Source organism: Megalopta genalis, chromosome 3, assembly GCF_051020955.1.
Source record: "Megalopta genalis isolate 19385.01 chromosome 3, iyMegGena1_principal, whole genome shotgun sequence".
Classification (NCBI taxonomy): Eukaryota; Metazoa; Arthropoda; class Insecta; order Hymenoptera; family Halictidae; genus Megalopta; species Megalopta genalis.
In genome coordinates this window covers 1,643,318-1,656,959 of record NC_135015.1, presented here as the reverse complement: position 1 = coordinate 1,656,959, position 13,642 = coordinate 1,643,318, and the positions used below count along the sequence as shown (strand labels likewise).

The 13,642-nt window shown below is 37.4% G+C and overlaps 4 protein-coding genes across 11 annotated transcripts; 2 read left to right on the top strand and 2 right to left on the bottom strand.

Annotated features, from left to right (window-relative positions):
* Positions 1-921: 921 nt before the first annotated feature.
* LOC117227253 (Myb-interacting protein 130) lies at positions 922-4,695 on the bottom strand. 6 transcript variants are annotated; one of them, XM_076519495.1, is made up of 9 exons: positions 4,602-4,637; positions 4,228-4,454; positions 3,411-3,750; positions 3,038-3,343; positions 2,542-2,959; positions 2,113-2,462; positions 1,786-2,032; positions 1,515-1,711; positions 922-1,397 (listed from the first exon to the last, which is right to left on the bottom strand). In XM_076519495.1, the coding sequence occupies exons 2-8, from the start codon at positions 4,325-4,327 to the stop codon at positions 1,520-1,522; spliced, it is 1,953 nt and encodes a 650-aa protein (XP_076375610.1). In that variant the 5' UTR covers positions 4,328-4,454; positions 4,602-4,637; the 3' UTR covers positions 922-1,397; positions 1,515-1,519. The 6 variants fall into 6 exon arrangements, with proteins under 6 accessions (XP_076375610.1, XP_033338235.1, XP_033338238.1 ...); XM_033482344.2 differs by having other exon boundaries at positions 922-1,711; XM_033482347.2 differs by lacking the exon at positions 4,228-4,454 and adding an exon at positions 4,491-4,543 and having other exon boundaries at positions 922-1,711; positions 4,602-4,620.
* Positions 4,641-7,483, top strand: LOC117227261 (uncharacterized). Its single transcript, XM_076519458.1, has 10 exons — positions 4,641-4,644; positions 5,050-5,203; positions 5,273-5,508; positions 5,993-6,096; positions 6,176-6,334; positions 6,416-6,483; positions 6,619-6,801; positions 6,882-7,015; positions 7,087-7,191; positions 7,280-7,483. The coding sequence occupies exons 1-10, from the start codon at positions 4,641-4,643 to the stop codon at positions 7,459-7,461; spliced, it is 1,329 nt and encodes a 442-aa protein (XP_076375573.1). The 3' UTR covers positions 7,462-7,483.
* Positions 7,484-7,653: 170 nt separating this feature from the next.
* On the top strand, positions 7,654-8,766 carry rtv (QVR superfamily protein rtv). Its single transcript, XM_033482358.2, has 3 exons — positions 7,654-7,877; positions 8,139-8,306; positions 8,392-8,766. The coding sequence occupies exons 1-3, from the start codon at positions 7,808-7,810 to the stop codon at positions 8,592-8,594; spliced, it is 441 nt and encodes a 146-aa protein (XP_033338249.1). The 5' UTR covers positions 7,654-7,807; the 3' UTR covers positions 8,595-8,766.
* On the bottom strand, positions 8,359-12,923 carry LOC117227258 (uncharacterized). 3 transcript variants are annotated; one of them, XM_033482357.2, is made up of 6 exons: positions 12,624-12,923; positions 10,182-10,299; positions 10,032-10,106; positions 9,799-9,966; positions 9,236-9,517; positions 8,359-8,599 (listed from the first exon to the last, which is right to left on the bottom strand). In XM_033482357.2, exons 1-5 carry the CDS (start codon positions 12,627-12,629, stop codon positions 9,288-9,290), a joined length of 597 nt encoding a protein of 198 aa, XP_033338248.1. In that variant the 5' UTR covers positions 12,630-12,923; the 3' UTR covers positions 8,359-8,599; positions 9,236-9,287. The 3 variants fall into 3 exon arrangements, with proteins under 3 accessions (XP_033338248.1, XP_033338246.2, XP_033338243.1); XM_033482355.2 differs by lacking the exon at positions 12,624-12,923 and adding an exon at positions 11,812-12,257; XM_033482352.2 differs by lacking the exon at positions 12,624-12,923 and adding an exon at positions 10,421-10,566.
* Positions 12,924-13,642: the final 719 nt, after the last annotated feature.

The window sequence follows — 13,642 nt, the reverse complement described above, 5'->3', positions numbered from 1 at the left end:
AAAAAAGTATTATAATTATTAAAACGATTTTTTACAAATTAATTGATACTTGTTATTAAATACGAATCATCTCATAGTTCCTATATTTATAATTTATTACAGTAAATAATTAGAACGCACGAATTTCTTTTGTATAATGTAACAGTAAAACAATTTTTTTTCCTTGATCAGGAATAAAACTGCATAATATAAAATTCTATAAAATAAATATCAAATGTAAATATTCTCTTTTGATACATTTAGTTTTTGATTTAATATATAAATTGAATTTGAATTATATCTATCAATTTTTACATATACTTAGAATAAAATTATATTATACTAAAAACGTGATTTTTCTTTGTTTGAGAAATAAATAAAACATACTGATTATATCAACGTGAATTTAATTTAAATTATCTACAAATAACTCTTTTTTTTTTTTTAAATGAAATTGATATTACTCCAAGCGAAAACATGAGTCGGTAACTAAATCCATATTTAAAATAAAGTTGTATATTGTACTATATACTATTATGCGCATATGTTTTCAATGTCATAATTTACTAGTTTGAACATTCATCGAAAACATTACTCTAATGTTAATAAAATAAGCTTGAAGAGAACTGCATATTTCTGAATCTTCTTAATGTATTTACAATTTGTTATGAAACATGAATGTTTACATGTAAGATACAGAACCATAGAGATTTAGAAATTCTAATGTACTAAATGTTGGCCTTTCCAATTAGTTATAAGCAAAGACATACTATACAAAATAAAAATGTGATGATTTAAAGTTAAGTTTCTATACGCATTTCATCAAAGCAACCTCTGTAAAATATATCAATTCTATTTAATTCATAGATATTTAACTTCCTATTTTATGCGAATTGTGAAGCCTACATCAATTGAAAATCTAAGCAATCACGACACTGCACGTTGAAAGTATTGGAAAAATTTATTCCAATAATATTCCATATACTACTTACAGTAATAAATGACACAAAGTTTGGACAAAATAGTATTTTAAATGAAAATAAAAATTTCAACAAATAACACAACTTTATGTTGATGATTTGACGCATAAAATGAATAGCTAAACTCTGGTAACTTTACGTGTGTGCATAATGTGTATAGAGAATAAAAAGACATTATTTATTATTTGAAATAATATCCTACCCGTCCCTGCATATAAATCGTCAGTGACCAATAGCGCTTGATTTGTTATGATAAACACGCGGAATAGGAAACCGAAACAATTCTGACGCTATACAATTTGTTAATAACACAGCATACTATTCTGAAAGGCATATATAGAAAGTGACTTGAAAACGGTTTTAGAATTGTATGTACAATTGCAGTAGAACATACATTGGTATCCTATTAATATAGGTACTCCTTACTAATGATATGCCCTATACAAAAAGATAATAAAATAAAGTTAAGTTTTCTTACAAAATATTGTAGTATTGTAATCTACATTTGTTTTAATATTGTACATCTTTTAAAAATATTATGAAAATTAATTTTACATTTACTAAGCCCATTGAGCCATAAATGGTGTTAAAGCACCTCTTTGTCCAAGACCTAATTGTATATGCTGCATATGTATTTCAACGCAGTTTTGAAAAACTTGTTGATTTTGTGGACTCAATTTTGAACGTATTTGTTCCATAGTCCCCTGTAATACCTTTAACTCATATGCATTTTGGTCTGAATCCGACAAGCTCTAAAATACGAACGAAATTTGAGAAATTAGTGCCAAAAAGTTATAGTTGACGTAAAACTATTATTTATTTGTACCTTTACTTGGAGCATGAGAGCTGTTAAATCTGTTACTAATTGTGTCATTTTTCCAGGTTCCTTGTCATTAACTATATTATTTTTTGCAACCATATCTGTTGCTTCCTGCTTACACTTCTCGCGGAGATGTGATGGGGCTAACATAGCAGCAACACTAGGTTCTGGGGCCATTTCTTGACATAATTCTTGGACGTCGTTCAAAAAATCTTGGAGAGCAGTATTCATTTTTTCTAATTCAACCACAATCCTGAAATCAACACGAATGAGCATTAAAAAACAGTTATAATACTATACATGTCTGCTTATACTTATACTCTAATTAAATACCCTGCATATCTTCTTTCAAAATCTGGTGGAAGCGGCTCTCCGAATGATCGTCTTTTTTCTGCTTCACTATTCATTTCTTTTAATTTTTTAATTTTTATTTTTTTAGCAGCTAATATTTTATTTACTTTTACCATAAATTCAAGTAATTTCAGGGGATATCCATTCATTGTTCCACCAATATGTGATTTCTTTGGTAATGAAACAGATGCATTGGATATTAATGGATCACTGTTCAAACGTGGTGACATTAGCTTCATTGCATATGGTGGTGATGGTACATATTGTATATGTCTCGGTCGAAATTTTTGTGCAAAAGAAGCAACACTTATGGTTTCTGGTGGTTCATTAGACTAAAAATTATATGTAGTAATATATAGTAATTGTAAAGACAGAGTCAACTTTTACTATTATCAAAACATGCGCACATACCAGTACTTCATAATCAGGGACACTGTGAGTTCCCAATCCAGCACGTTCAAAAGTAATTCTATAAGTATTATTACTAGTATCCACCGCGTCGATACTCCCAGTAAATAATCCATCTTGTGGTTTTCTCAGTCTTGCTGTTACTTTAGTACCTATTACCAATTGCAATGGTATTTCTGGTGGTAAATCTTTAAAACCGTTAATATCTGCAGCTTTTCGCTGTTGCAGCATTCGAATTTTTTGTCTTTTCCTGTCTAATTCTCGCCTTTCTTCCTCAAAGAACGATTGAGAACATCTTCGCGGTTTGCCCATCATTCTTCTTATTTTACACCATTCAACTCGAGTTAATTTCCGAGTTTTCAATTGAGGAAACGATTCTTTTAAACATATCATAAAATCATTGTCACCTTCAAAAAGTGTTCTGCAATAAAAAATTTAATTTTTGGTACTATTTGATTAAAATACCATCGGTATATGCATTTATAGCATTTGTACATACTTATCAATATTACTATAAAACCATTCGTAGCAAACCCATTTGTGTGCTTTCGGTAATTTCAATAAATTTCTTAATCTCATACCAATCTTTTGCCCGATTCTACGATCTGGAGATGAAGGTTGCATTGGTTTATCAGGTTCCTTTTCTTGCTTAATTGGTGTTACTGAAGGTGTCGATGGTTGACTTGACATATTATTATTTTTTCTTTGTTCATTAGATATTTTATTTTGTCTTTTTGTTGGTGATGTTCTAGTGATTTTCTTAGGAGATTGTTTATGATCCATATGTGATGGATCCTTTTTTATTCTGAAATATGTTTAAAATAAATTATCCATTCGATCAACCAATATTTATACAATCGATTTTCACTTACCTATGATGAGGATGATTAACTAAAATATCATCATAAAATAATTTATTTTTCTTTCTTATTCTTGCTGGCATTCCTCTACGATTCAAAACTTGAACAGGTTGTGTAGGTGGGTTCGGTTTTGGGGGTGGTTGAGTGCCTACTCTTTGTAAGCCTAAAGCAGCAGGTCCAAGTTCAGGAATTGGATCAGATTCCTCTATGTCCATATGTGAATCCGTAGAGTTATTTGAAATTTGTTGGTCATCCATGTCCATTGTGTCATCGTCAATTATTTCGGTTTTAATTTCATCGATCGTTAGATATCCTCCATTTTTTATGGATAACAAAGTTTCAGCCGATTCACCTATTGTTCATATATTACATATTCATAAAATGTAAATATCAGTTAATACATAAAACAAGAATGCTACATAATTCATTTGTTCCTGTTTTGAACTGCGCTCATTCCATCTAAAAGTTTATATGCAATACTTATTAAAATGTATGTAATGTTTAACAAATTATCATCATAGAGAGACACCTCTTCAAATAAAATCATATTTAAATCTTTTTAAACTAGTTCGCAATTTTACTTTATAACATAAGATTTTACTTTGTATGTACTACATTTTTTTGAATACCTGTCATTAATGGTAAAAAGGGTATGATGTATACACTTATTGCTACTATCTGGTATAATAATTTATTTGTAAATAAACGATTCTTTTATTACATAGTCTTCAGGCTGATGTTATTTACTAATAACTATTCAAATATACAATACTAAGAAGGGACCATTACTCGATGTTCTGCAGTCGAAGTCTGACATAACCAAACTTACACGTAGTTCTGTAAACAGTATGTGTACTTCTGATTAGAGCAAGAGTCAAAGATATGGATTCATTGACCTTATGAAGGCTACAAAACATAATAAAAAGCATTCGTTTTGGCAAGTAACGCCTGGAAAATAGATACTTAAATGGAGAACTTCGCCGTCCCGCTTGAAATGTGTATTGGTCATTTTTGAAATTTTAAACCAGACTCTTCTGAGCGCAATTAAAACACCAACTGTAATTTAGTAAAAAGCCTTCGGAGTAATCTTACGTGTCGACATGGTAGATCTTGAAACATTTATCCTTCACGTAAAGCTATTTTTTCTATTTAATTAATTCTTGTTAGACTAATTTTATCAAGAATAAGTTAACTTTTACTCACTTTCAATCAACTCCGCCATGTTGCTATCAGTGATGCATCATGGGTATGTATTTCCGTCGAAGTTGCCCGCTTCGCGGTGAATTTCGCTAGTGGTTCTTTTCCGCCGTTCCAAATGCTGTGATTGGTCATAAAATTGGTTTGAATGTTGGAGCGGTCATCATAACCTTTTCAAATATACGTTACGTTAACACGTCGCCCGTTATGAAAACAAATTCAGATGAAAACTAAAACTCGATGAATTTCACAAGAATTGCATTCCATATACACTGAAAAGATAAAAGAATTGTTGCTTTGTAAATAAAAGCACGATATTACTTCACGCGATCTTATATCTATTATCAAGTTAATGGAAATAGTTAGACGTGAATGTTGTAACAAGTTCGTATATTGATTGAACCAAAAATGTTTCAAACGAAGAGTTTTTGGTTATTATTAATCGTCCCATTAGCTAGTGCCGATCAAATTCTGTCGATCGATAAGTCCGTAGGAGTTACTAAATACTGCAGGGATAAAGAAAGATTAATCACATCCGAAGAAATTGATGAATATTTACTGATTAACGCTGAAATTGATTCAATGCTGATGATGGAATGTCGTTTTTGGTATAAAATACGAACTTATTGATGAAAAAAATAAAGATATATCATTATTGTATTTATTTGTTCGTACAGCAACGACAAAGAGGAGAAACAAACAAAAGTTTGGTATTATCAGGACCGATATAGAGAAATTCCAGAGAAAGTGGTCGAATTGGGAATGGAGAATAATATGTCATACAACAGAATCTACACCACTCCCGAGCTTTCATTAGTGATTAAACATTTTCAAGCTACAGACGGTGGCATTTACTTATGCCACGGAGAGGAAGGCCAAGAAGCTGAAAACAAATTCAATTACAGAATCGAACGTAATATTTTGAGGAAATTCATTTTTGAAATTTAGAAAATATATATTTGTAGTCGGAACGATGTGAGAATCGTTTTCATCGATGAAAGAAGTTTCGCAACTATTTCAACTAATATAAACCTCTTCGAATGAAAATTTAATTTGGCGTCCAACGAAATTTTATTTCAAATTAGCAACATCTATTCTTTAAATTAAAACATTTAAAGATTAACTAACTAAAGATAGAATTAAACGCAATTATCCAGTTAATAACTTTATAAAAATAAACTACACAGAAATGCTTTCGCGCTACTTTTATACCTTCAGGTGTATTACAGGACTTGACATAAAATCCGCATTCCAGTTACAAGTTTAATTCAACAGAATCACGGAGTATGTTATACAAACCCAAAACAATACGGTGAAACATTTCTAAAGACGATTCTTTCGCTCGTCCCGATTATAAAAACATAAACGCATCCATTCAAATAAATATTTTACGATAGCTGTTTTCAAAGACCATATCTCTATGCACACGGAGCAAGGAAACATAACAGAATGGGAAAAATACCGCGAAATCTACCTGGCGGCGATTACCACACGGTTTGCCGTAAGACCGAATCAATCCAGTTCGTGGTCGCAAAATTTCTACCCTTCTTGTTTGTCACTCGGATGTGGCTTTGATTTAGGTCTCTCAAATGTCGGAGTTGATTGAAATTCGAGACGTTGGAATCACGCTGCATGTAATTTCTGAATGGACACCGTGGAGCCTGTGCGAGCATTGTATAGGCAGTCGTGGCTATAAATCAAGCGTCGGAAAATGTCGATTAAAGCGCTTAATAAACACGGTGAGAAGGGAGTGACAAATTCTTTTTCACTGCCGTTAAATCTGAAAACCATCTGCCGCAAAACCATTGTTATTGTTATAGACGATTGCAAATAGCAGCGATTCGTCGATAGTCAAATTCTTCTGGAAATCTCCTCTATTGCCTTGCAAGTAAGTGTTCTTATTTTGCAGCGAAGCACGAGATAGGTAGACGAAGAAAATACGGACCATTTTTTATTTTTACATTTTTAATACAGATATATTTTGAGCGTTCATTACCATAGATTATATTATTTCTCGTTTAAGATCCACTTTGTTGGAACGCGAGTTTCCCGGCGTCAGTACAGCGGTACGACACCTGCCAGACTTTATCTTGAAGGAGCCGTGCAAAAAGTGTACAAAAGCTAGCAGAAGAAAAGGCAGAAAGTTCAGATACATCAAACGATTCGTGCTCACAGAAGGAGCTTACCTAACCGTCGTTTGTCCGGAGTAATTTATTGTTTTGTAGAGTCCTTGAACAGGTCTACAAATATAATGGTTTTAAAAGCGGCTTGAAATCCGCGATTTAGATCGAGCTTGGATACGCAAGTATCATGGAAAAAGGATTCAATTACATTGGAAAAAGGTGTCCGTCGATCTTTTCGCAAATTGGATCCGACCGCTCATGTGGTCGTCGACGTGTTCGGGACGCTTTATTTGATAGGTATCTGGAAGTAATAAATTATGCGCGTTACAACATTAACACTTCTTCCTCACGCCATAATGTTGTATCAGATGTTTCCACCGACGAGGGAGGAAACTACACGTGCAGCGTCGATAATGTGAACATGATGCAACTGAAAATCGTTGTCGTTTCCAATGCTAGACTCTTGACGCAAGGTAGAACTCTAATGTAATCGTTTACAGGGATAACAAGCAGAAATCTCACGCGATAGAAATTATTCGCACGGTTTTCATTCTGTTATAGAGTTTTTGCGACACTTGGGATATTTGGGATTCGTGTTCTTCCTTTGCTCGATTTGCTATTGCAGCGGCTTGGTTCGTACGTACCGCGGAAGACACCAATTTCAGCAACGAACTTCTTTCAAGAAAACAGTAAAGGAAGGGGCAGAAGAAGAGGAAGAACCGCTAGTTGCCAATGAAAACTGATACAGTATAATACTAATCTATTTCACATCGACGACGGATATATTACAACATATTTTGTTGACATTGCATTCCACGTTTATTTACCGACCGAGTCTTTCGCTCTGCAGCGATTTCCTCCGTTCAATCTTCTCGAACACGTTGATGACCTTAAAGGTAGCCGAGTGAAAGGAGGGTCTGGGAGGGACTGGTTGCTGTATGGCGTACGTGTCCGCTTCTCATAGTCGTAGCTTAGTTCCAAAATGGCCGTGTTTGATCGTTCCAGTCTCTCTGTTGCATTCGACATTATATACGAGTGAGGGGTTTGATAAAAAACGAAAGGACAATTGATAACAGACTCGGCGATAGGATGAATCGTAGGACAAGTGTTACCTTGGTGCTCGCAATCCTCAACCTGGTTCTACTTCAGAGAGCAACCGGTGAGTTTCGTGCAGAGATTGCATCTATGTGTGCGCGCACGGTGCAGGCAATGTCATACTTTCACCGCATACCGGACAGCGCATCCTTTCCGCAAACCGTTGCGTTTTTCTTTTCGTTGATCGCGAGAACGTAGTACGTGTATTAAGACATCGTTTGACGAAATTGAAGATTTATATCAGCTCGACAGAGTTGCGTAGTCGAGAGAGAGAGAGAGAGAGAGAGAGAGAGAGAGATTCATCAATCGCCCCCCTCTGTTCCAGGCCTTCTCCGAAGATGCGTGAGTTGTAGATCGAGAGGTGAATTGGGATCATGCAAGGATCCTTTCACTATGAACTCGACGGAGATTGAATTAGAAAAAGGTGTAGACTCTGTCCTCTGTGCGTCCGGTTGGTGCGGGAAGATCATCGAGAGGCACGGCTTGAACAATGGTGAGGGCCGCACGATTTACCGGGTCGTATTTCGAATGTATACAAGATTACATTGTATTTGAAAATAATTTATTTTCTCGTGTAGAATATGGCACCGCCACGCAAAGGCTTTGCTTTCAACGGGGCCCCGATGACGGGGAGGAGAGATGCGCTTACACCGTTTGGAATTACAAGAAAGTGTACATGTGCCTTTGCCTCGGTGATCTATGCAACGGAACGGAGAAACTGGGTATCTCCAACGGGTTGATTGTCACGACACTGTGCGTACTGCTTCGATGGTTCATCTGAGACCGCTAGAACCGAATTAACGAATGTATATTATTATATAAAAAGTTCCTTGTATATGACGCGATTCTCCTGAGCTTGTACGTGTAGTTCGCACGATAGAAAATGATGTATTGTTACCGAGTCTAGTGTAAAGTCTGTGAAAATATAATGTCTATATATTTATGGTTACGTATTTCATGTGTTTCAATCGTGGCGAAACCACGAACTGTCCAGCTTTCACGTCATAAATCCTGACAGAATGTTGAACAGAACTGGCCAAAATATTTTGCTGTATTAATTACGGTACATTGCAATTTGTGTAAATCACACTTGCGAAAGTGTTAACCGCAGACTGTCCGTGAACAATAACGGCACTTATATTACGTTTCCACTACATCTGTTTTGCACGCGACCTACGAATACCGACGCATTTAACGAGTGAATCATTAATTAAGTTTTACGTTGAATGAGGCAATAAATTAATGCTCATGTGGCAAACAGAAACATAGTGATACAGTTCTAGTTGTTACTTTTGAAATGTTTTAATCGTGTATCAAACGTAGAAATTCAATTCAGCCATATAACAAGATATGTTTAATTGTTCCAAATTTTCAATTACGTGCAGAATATGAAAATATGTTGTAAGTTTGTTTTGCGTTCACCTTAAGAGAATGTATAGCATTTATGAAGGTACGGCGTTCGCTGGGAAATTTACTAATAAATAAAGCGATCGCGGGTTGATCGAGGTTTCCTGTAGAATGCAGACGTCGGCCTCAAACTCTTTAATATGTGGTCATGGAGACCATTTTGCCTTCTTTCTTCTTGGTTCTTTAACAGCGCTCTTTCATGTGGAATGTTGTCGTAAAACAGTTCGCCTAGACCGTAAAGATATTTCACCGCTATCATCGCTTTTTCACCCGTCAATAGATACGGATCGTGATACGCTGAAACATTACAAAACAGAAAACTTGAGATTTCGATTTGAATGCTATACAGAAAGCATTTTGCGTACGAAGCAGATTGTATAGAGTGATTAACCCTTCCATAGCCTTCGAGCGATCTTTAAGCAGTCTCCCTTCCTTAAATCGTATTACAGATTCCTAGAAACAAATCGCTACCGAGTTCTACGTTTCTTGTTTCTCGGTATTGTGTTAAATGTATGGTTGCGCTAAAGGTCATAGCAGGGTTAAGAATCCATAGACCACTTCTGCACGTGATTTCTCACCAAGTCCGTTAGAGAAATCAGGAGTTGTGTGCCTCGATTCGTGCGAACTGTATCCAAGATCGTTAATATCCACCGGTGGTAAGAACACACCCACCGGCCACAAGGCCTCAGCATTTTCCGGCTTAATGTATACAGGTATACTGTTCTTCGACGTATCGATACGTTCCCCTAAAAAAGAAACTAATAAATTACCAACTGCGCCGGCATGGACAATCGTTTCAATGAATTCGTACCAAACTGTTTCGTGTTTCCTGTGGTACTCCTTCGACCGATGGAGATGTATGACCTTTGGTCGATCGTGCGGTCCCCTAACAAACAAAAGCTAATTTTACTCGTCGCCGTAGGATTTTTATACCGATGCACAATAAGGTTTAAGAACTAACCGTCCGTCGTAATTCCGTGCTCGTAGATGTGCGGAGGGGAAACAAATTTCACGTGCACCTTTGAGAGTGGAAGAGCTCTAGTTACCGCTATCGCAACTAGGAAGACCACCGCTTTCATCTGTAATTAAAGTCCACAAATGTGTAATTGCTTGCCGCGGACAGCCTCCCGAAACCGGATCGTGCGTCAAATCGAGATAACGTGCGTTCATATTTCGAGGGAAATTACTTTCATATATTACCGTAGAAAGTGTCCTTAACTTATGTGTATTATAAATCCAGATCAAGGCTGGTGACGCGAAAATCACCACACCTTGCTGATCCGGTTGACCACGGCGAAATGCCGAAAGGTTCATTCGCCTTTGCGAAATCCTGATATCATGGTGACCCTGCGCGGAGTTAACCGAAACTATAAGACCGTAACATTCATTTTTACGCGCCCAAAAATACCGAGCAATGCATCTTATCTCTCACACATATTCGCAGCAACTTGGTCGTATTACTTAATGCGATCAGATAATCTGGTAGTCATAAACGATAATCGCGGCTCGCGGCTCGCGGCTCGCGGCTGATATCCTGCAGCACATCTCGTTATTGCAGATGTGTGCAAAGATAAGGACGTAAGTAGAGCCTCGGTGGTAGTGATTTGTTTGCAGTCCCGAGTCGTGTATCATCGTCATTGCGATATACATCATCGAGCCGGTGTTAGGCAAACTGTTAGACACGCGGCACGGGTGTTACCGCGAGCGTATATCACGTGAAGCCGATGTCCACCGAAATAAACAATTATCTTGTGTCATGGACCGTTCGCGGATCGGACAAGTCGTTCGGCGCATCTGAAAGCGATCATGCAGAGCAATAACTTCGAACGCGTGCGATCTTGTCTACACGTATCCGTACGTGTGTCTATGTGTGTATGCATGTCGGGATAGAGACATACGCAATAGATGACTGTGAATTGGTTCGCTCATACATGACTCGCAGCGGCGCGTCTTGCAAGGGATTACATAGATATCTATTCGCGATTTCGCCATTTCGTTGTGCAGTCGAACGCGAACGTTCGTAGAAAGTAAACGTCCAAACGCTGCTCATATTTTAGGTGAAACGCGGCGCACTCTTGTTACCAATTGCACCAGAATGCCGCTAATTTGCGAGCGATACAAATTCTGCAGGGGTTACCTGAACTTCAGAGACATCGTCGGTTCCCCGAAAATGAATGATAAGAATTCAAGTTTTATCGAAAACAAATTTTTGCCGTCAAGTCGTTCGGCATATTATCGAAATGCTCAGAATTGAGCACGGTAGATAAGGTTTTATCAGCATTCGATAGGTATCATTTAGAGAATGATACCTTGAAAATCGTACAGGCTCATAATATTTACTCCTGCGGGATGCTACCGGTTAACAACCACACCGCTGGTAATAAAATATCGAGGCGAGGAAAGCTGATCTGTATAATACGTAACGAACACATCGCAATCAAAACCGGATCGTACGTTTTCATTATCCTCACATAGACGGAGCGCACTTGTGCTTGACAGCGCGTTATTGTGCCCAAGATAGTAATGGCTAGAGACACTCGTGTGCTCGACAGTGCGTGTCAAACCACCCTTTCGCCTTCCTTTCCGCTCACCTTCACTCGCGAGTAGAGGTGGTTCTCTCCTATTAATCCTGGCTCTATTGTGGAGGCAGTGAAACCAAATGCAACACCAACAATGCGGCGCAACATTCCTTTTCCAACGCCAACGTAAAATCCGTTGGACAATCTTCCTCGGAGCGCCTACTTTGCTTCATTACGCGTCGCTTAGAGGTGTCTCGGACGAGATTCTAACCGCCTCTTCCACGCGTAGTTTATTGATCGTATCGGAGAGGAGAACATGCACGGATAAGAATGCGACAACAGAAGTCGTTGATTTCATCCGATTGAAGCACGAGCGTACACGAATTTACTGTTACTTACCGAACAGTTTCGCCGTGTGTATATGTCGTACCGATTAAGATACAAGAATACAGAAAAAGAAAAAACGGTACATCGCTTTTACATAATCGGAACAAAGAAACGAAAGCGTTTCGCGAGAATGGAGGAAAATCGCTTATTACATGTTCGTCGATGTTATGTCAGTTATGGAAAGAATGTCGAAGGTCAATTACGTCAACAAGTAACGTTTGTAGCGATTAACCCAGTCAAGGATTCTACTCGATTAAATGTATGATGAACCGTGCGTGTACATACATAAATCTCGATGCGACAGAGTCGTGCAAACTTGGTTTCGCCATGTAAGAACAATGCAAACTCACCACCGATTGATTCTCCTTTATTTCTTAATGGAAGCGTGACATTTTTATAGGGAGATCGTTGCATATCGTTACACTGTATGGATCTTTGTGTTATCACACACGTATACACACCGATACGAATTAATTTATAATTAACTAGTCACCCACCATCATGGTCAACGAGGGTTCAGGGTCAGCTGTCGTGAAGAATCCGGTCACTGTCGTTTAGACGAAATCAGTTGATCCCGCATTAGCACTAGTCCCACATTTAATAACGAACTTCCGGTGGCGTGGATTCTCTAAGGAACCGGTGCAACGTCTCCTGGACACGATCAGGAACTGTTCCAGTTTAAATGTCTCGAGAGAATGTCGCGCATGGGTTCCAGCATCCCCCTTCTTGTTGTTATGTACCCCACCTGCAGAGACCAAGTTGCGAAGGTTCGTAAGGACTCATTCGGGGACACGGTAGAACTTTCATTTCGGTGAACGCGATTCAACTAGATTTTACGCGATTTCAAAGTTGCCGCGCGCCTCGGTGACCAACAGCTGCGCCTGCACGTGTGCGCAGTAAGACGATCCTGCGGCGGGCTCCGAGTGTTGTCGCTCTGTTAAAATCATTGGAAAAGGATACGATTTGGAATGAAAGAGCTTCGATCGTTACTTCATTCATCGTTTGTGTATTGTCCCTATGTAAATGATAATTAATTGTTCTCAAATATTTACACCTGGCGTGCTGTGATTACATTTTTTGAAATTCGAAAGCGTATATTACTGTTGCGTCCCGTTCAATTTGCCATCAGAATTCGAACAAGTAAAACACAGTTCACAAACATATACAGAGTTTTCTAAGGTATGATTTATTTATAGCAGAGATTCATTGCAAGGTTGTAATAGGTTGTAATTTATAAACTATTTTTAACAATTTCGCATCGAATGATCAATGTTTGTATTCTTGCTTGAGTGTGATATTTGTTAACGTTACATTATTTAATGGATTTATCAATTGAGCACAAGAGAATGCATATATACAAGTAATAGAACGAAAATGATTCATGAAGAATGACATTGGCATTAATTTGCGAAATCCGTGGAAACTTTCGTGTTTTGACGTAATGGCGTTGCGTGCTATTGTGTAGTGTCTATTTCATATGCACTGATTAAAATTACCGTGCTAAATATTCGGTAAA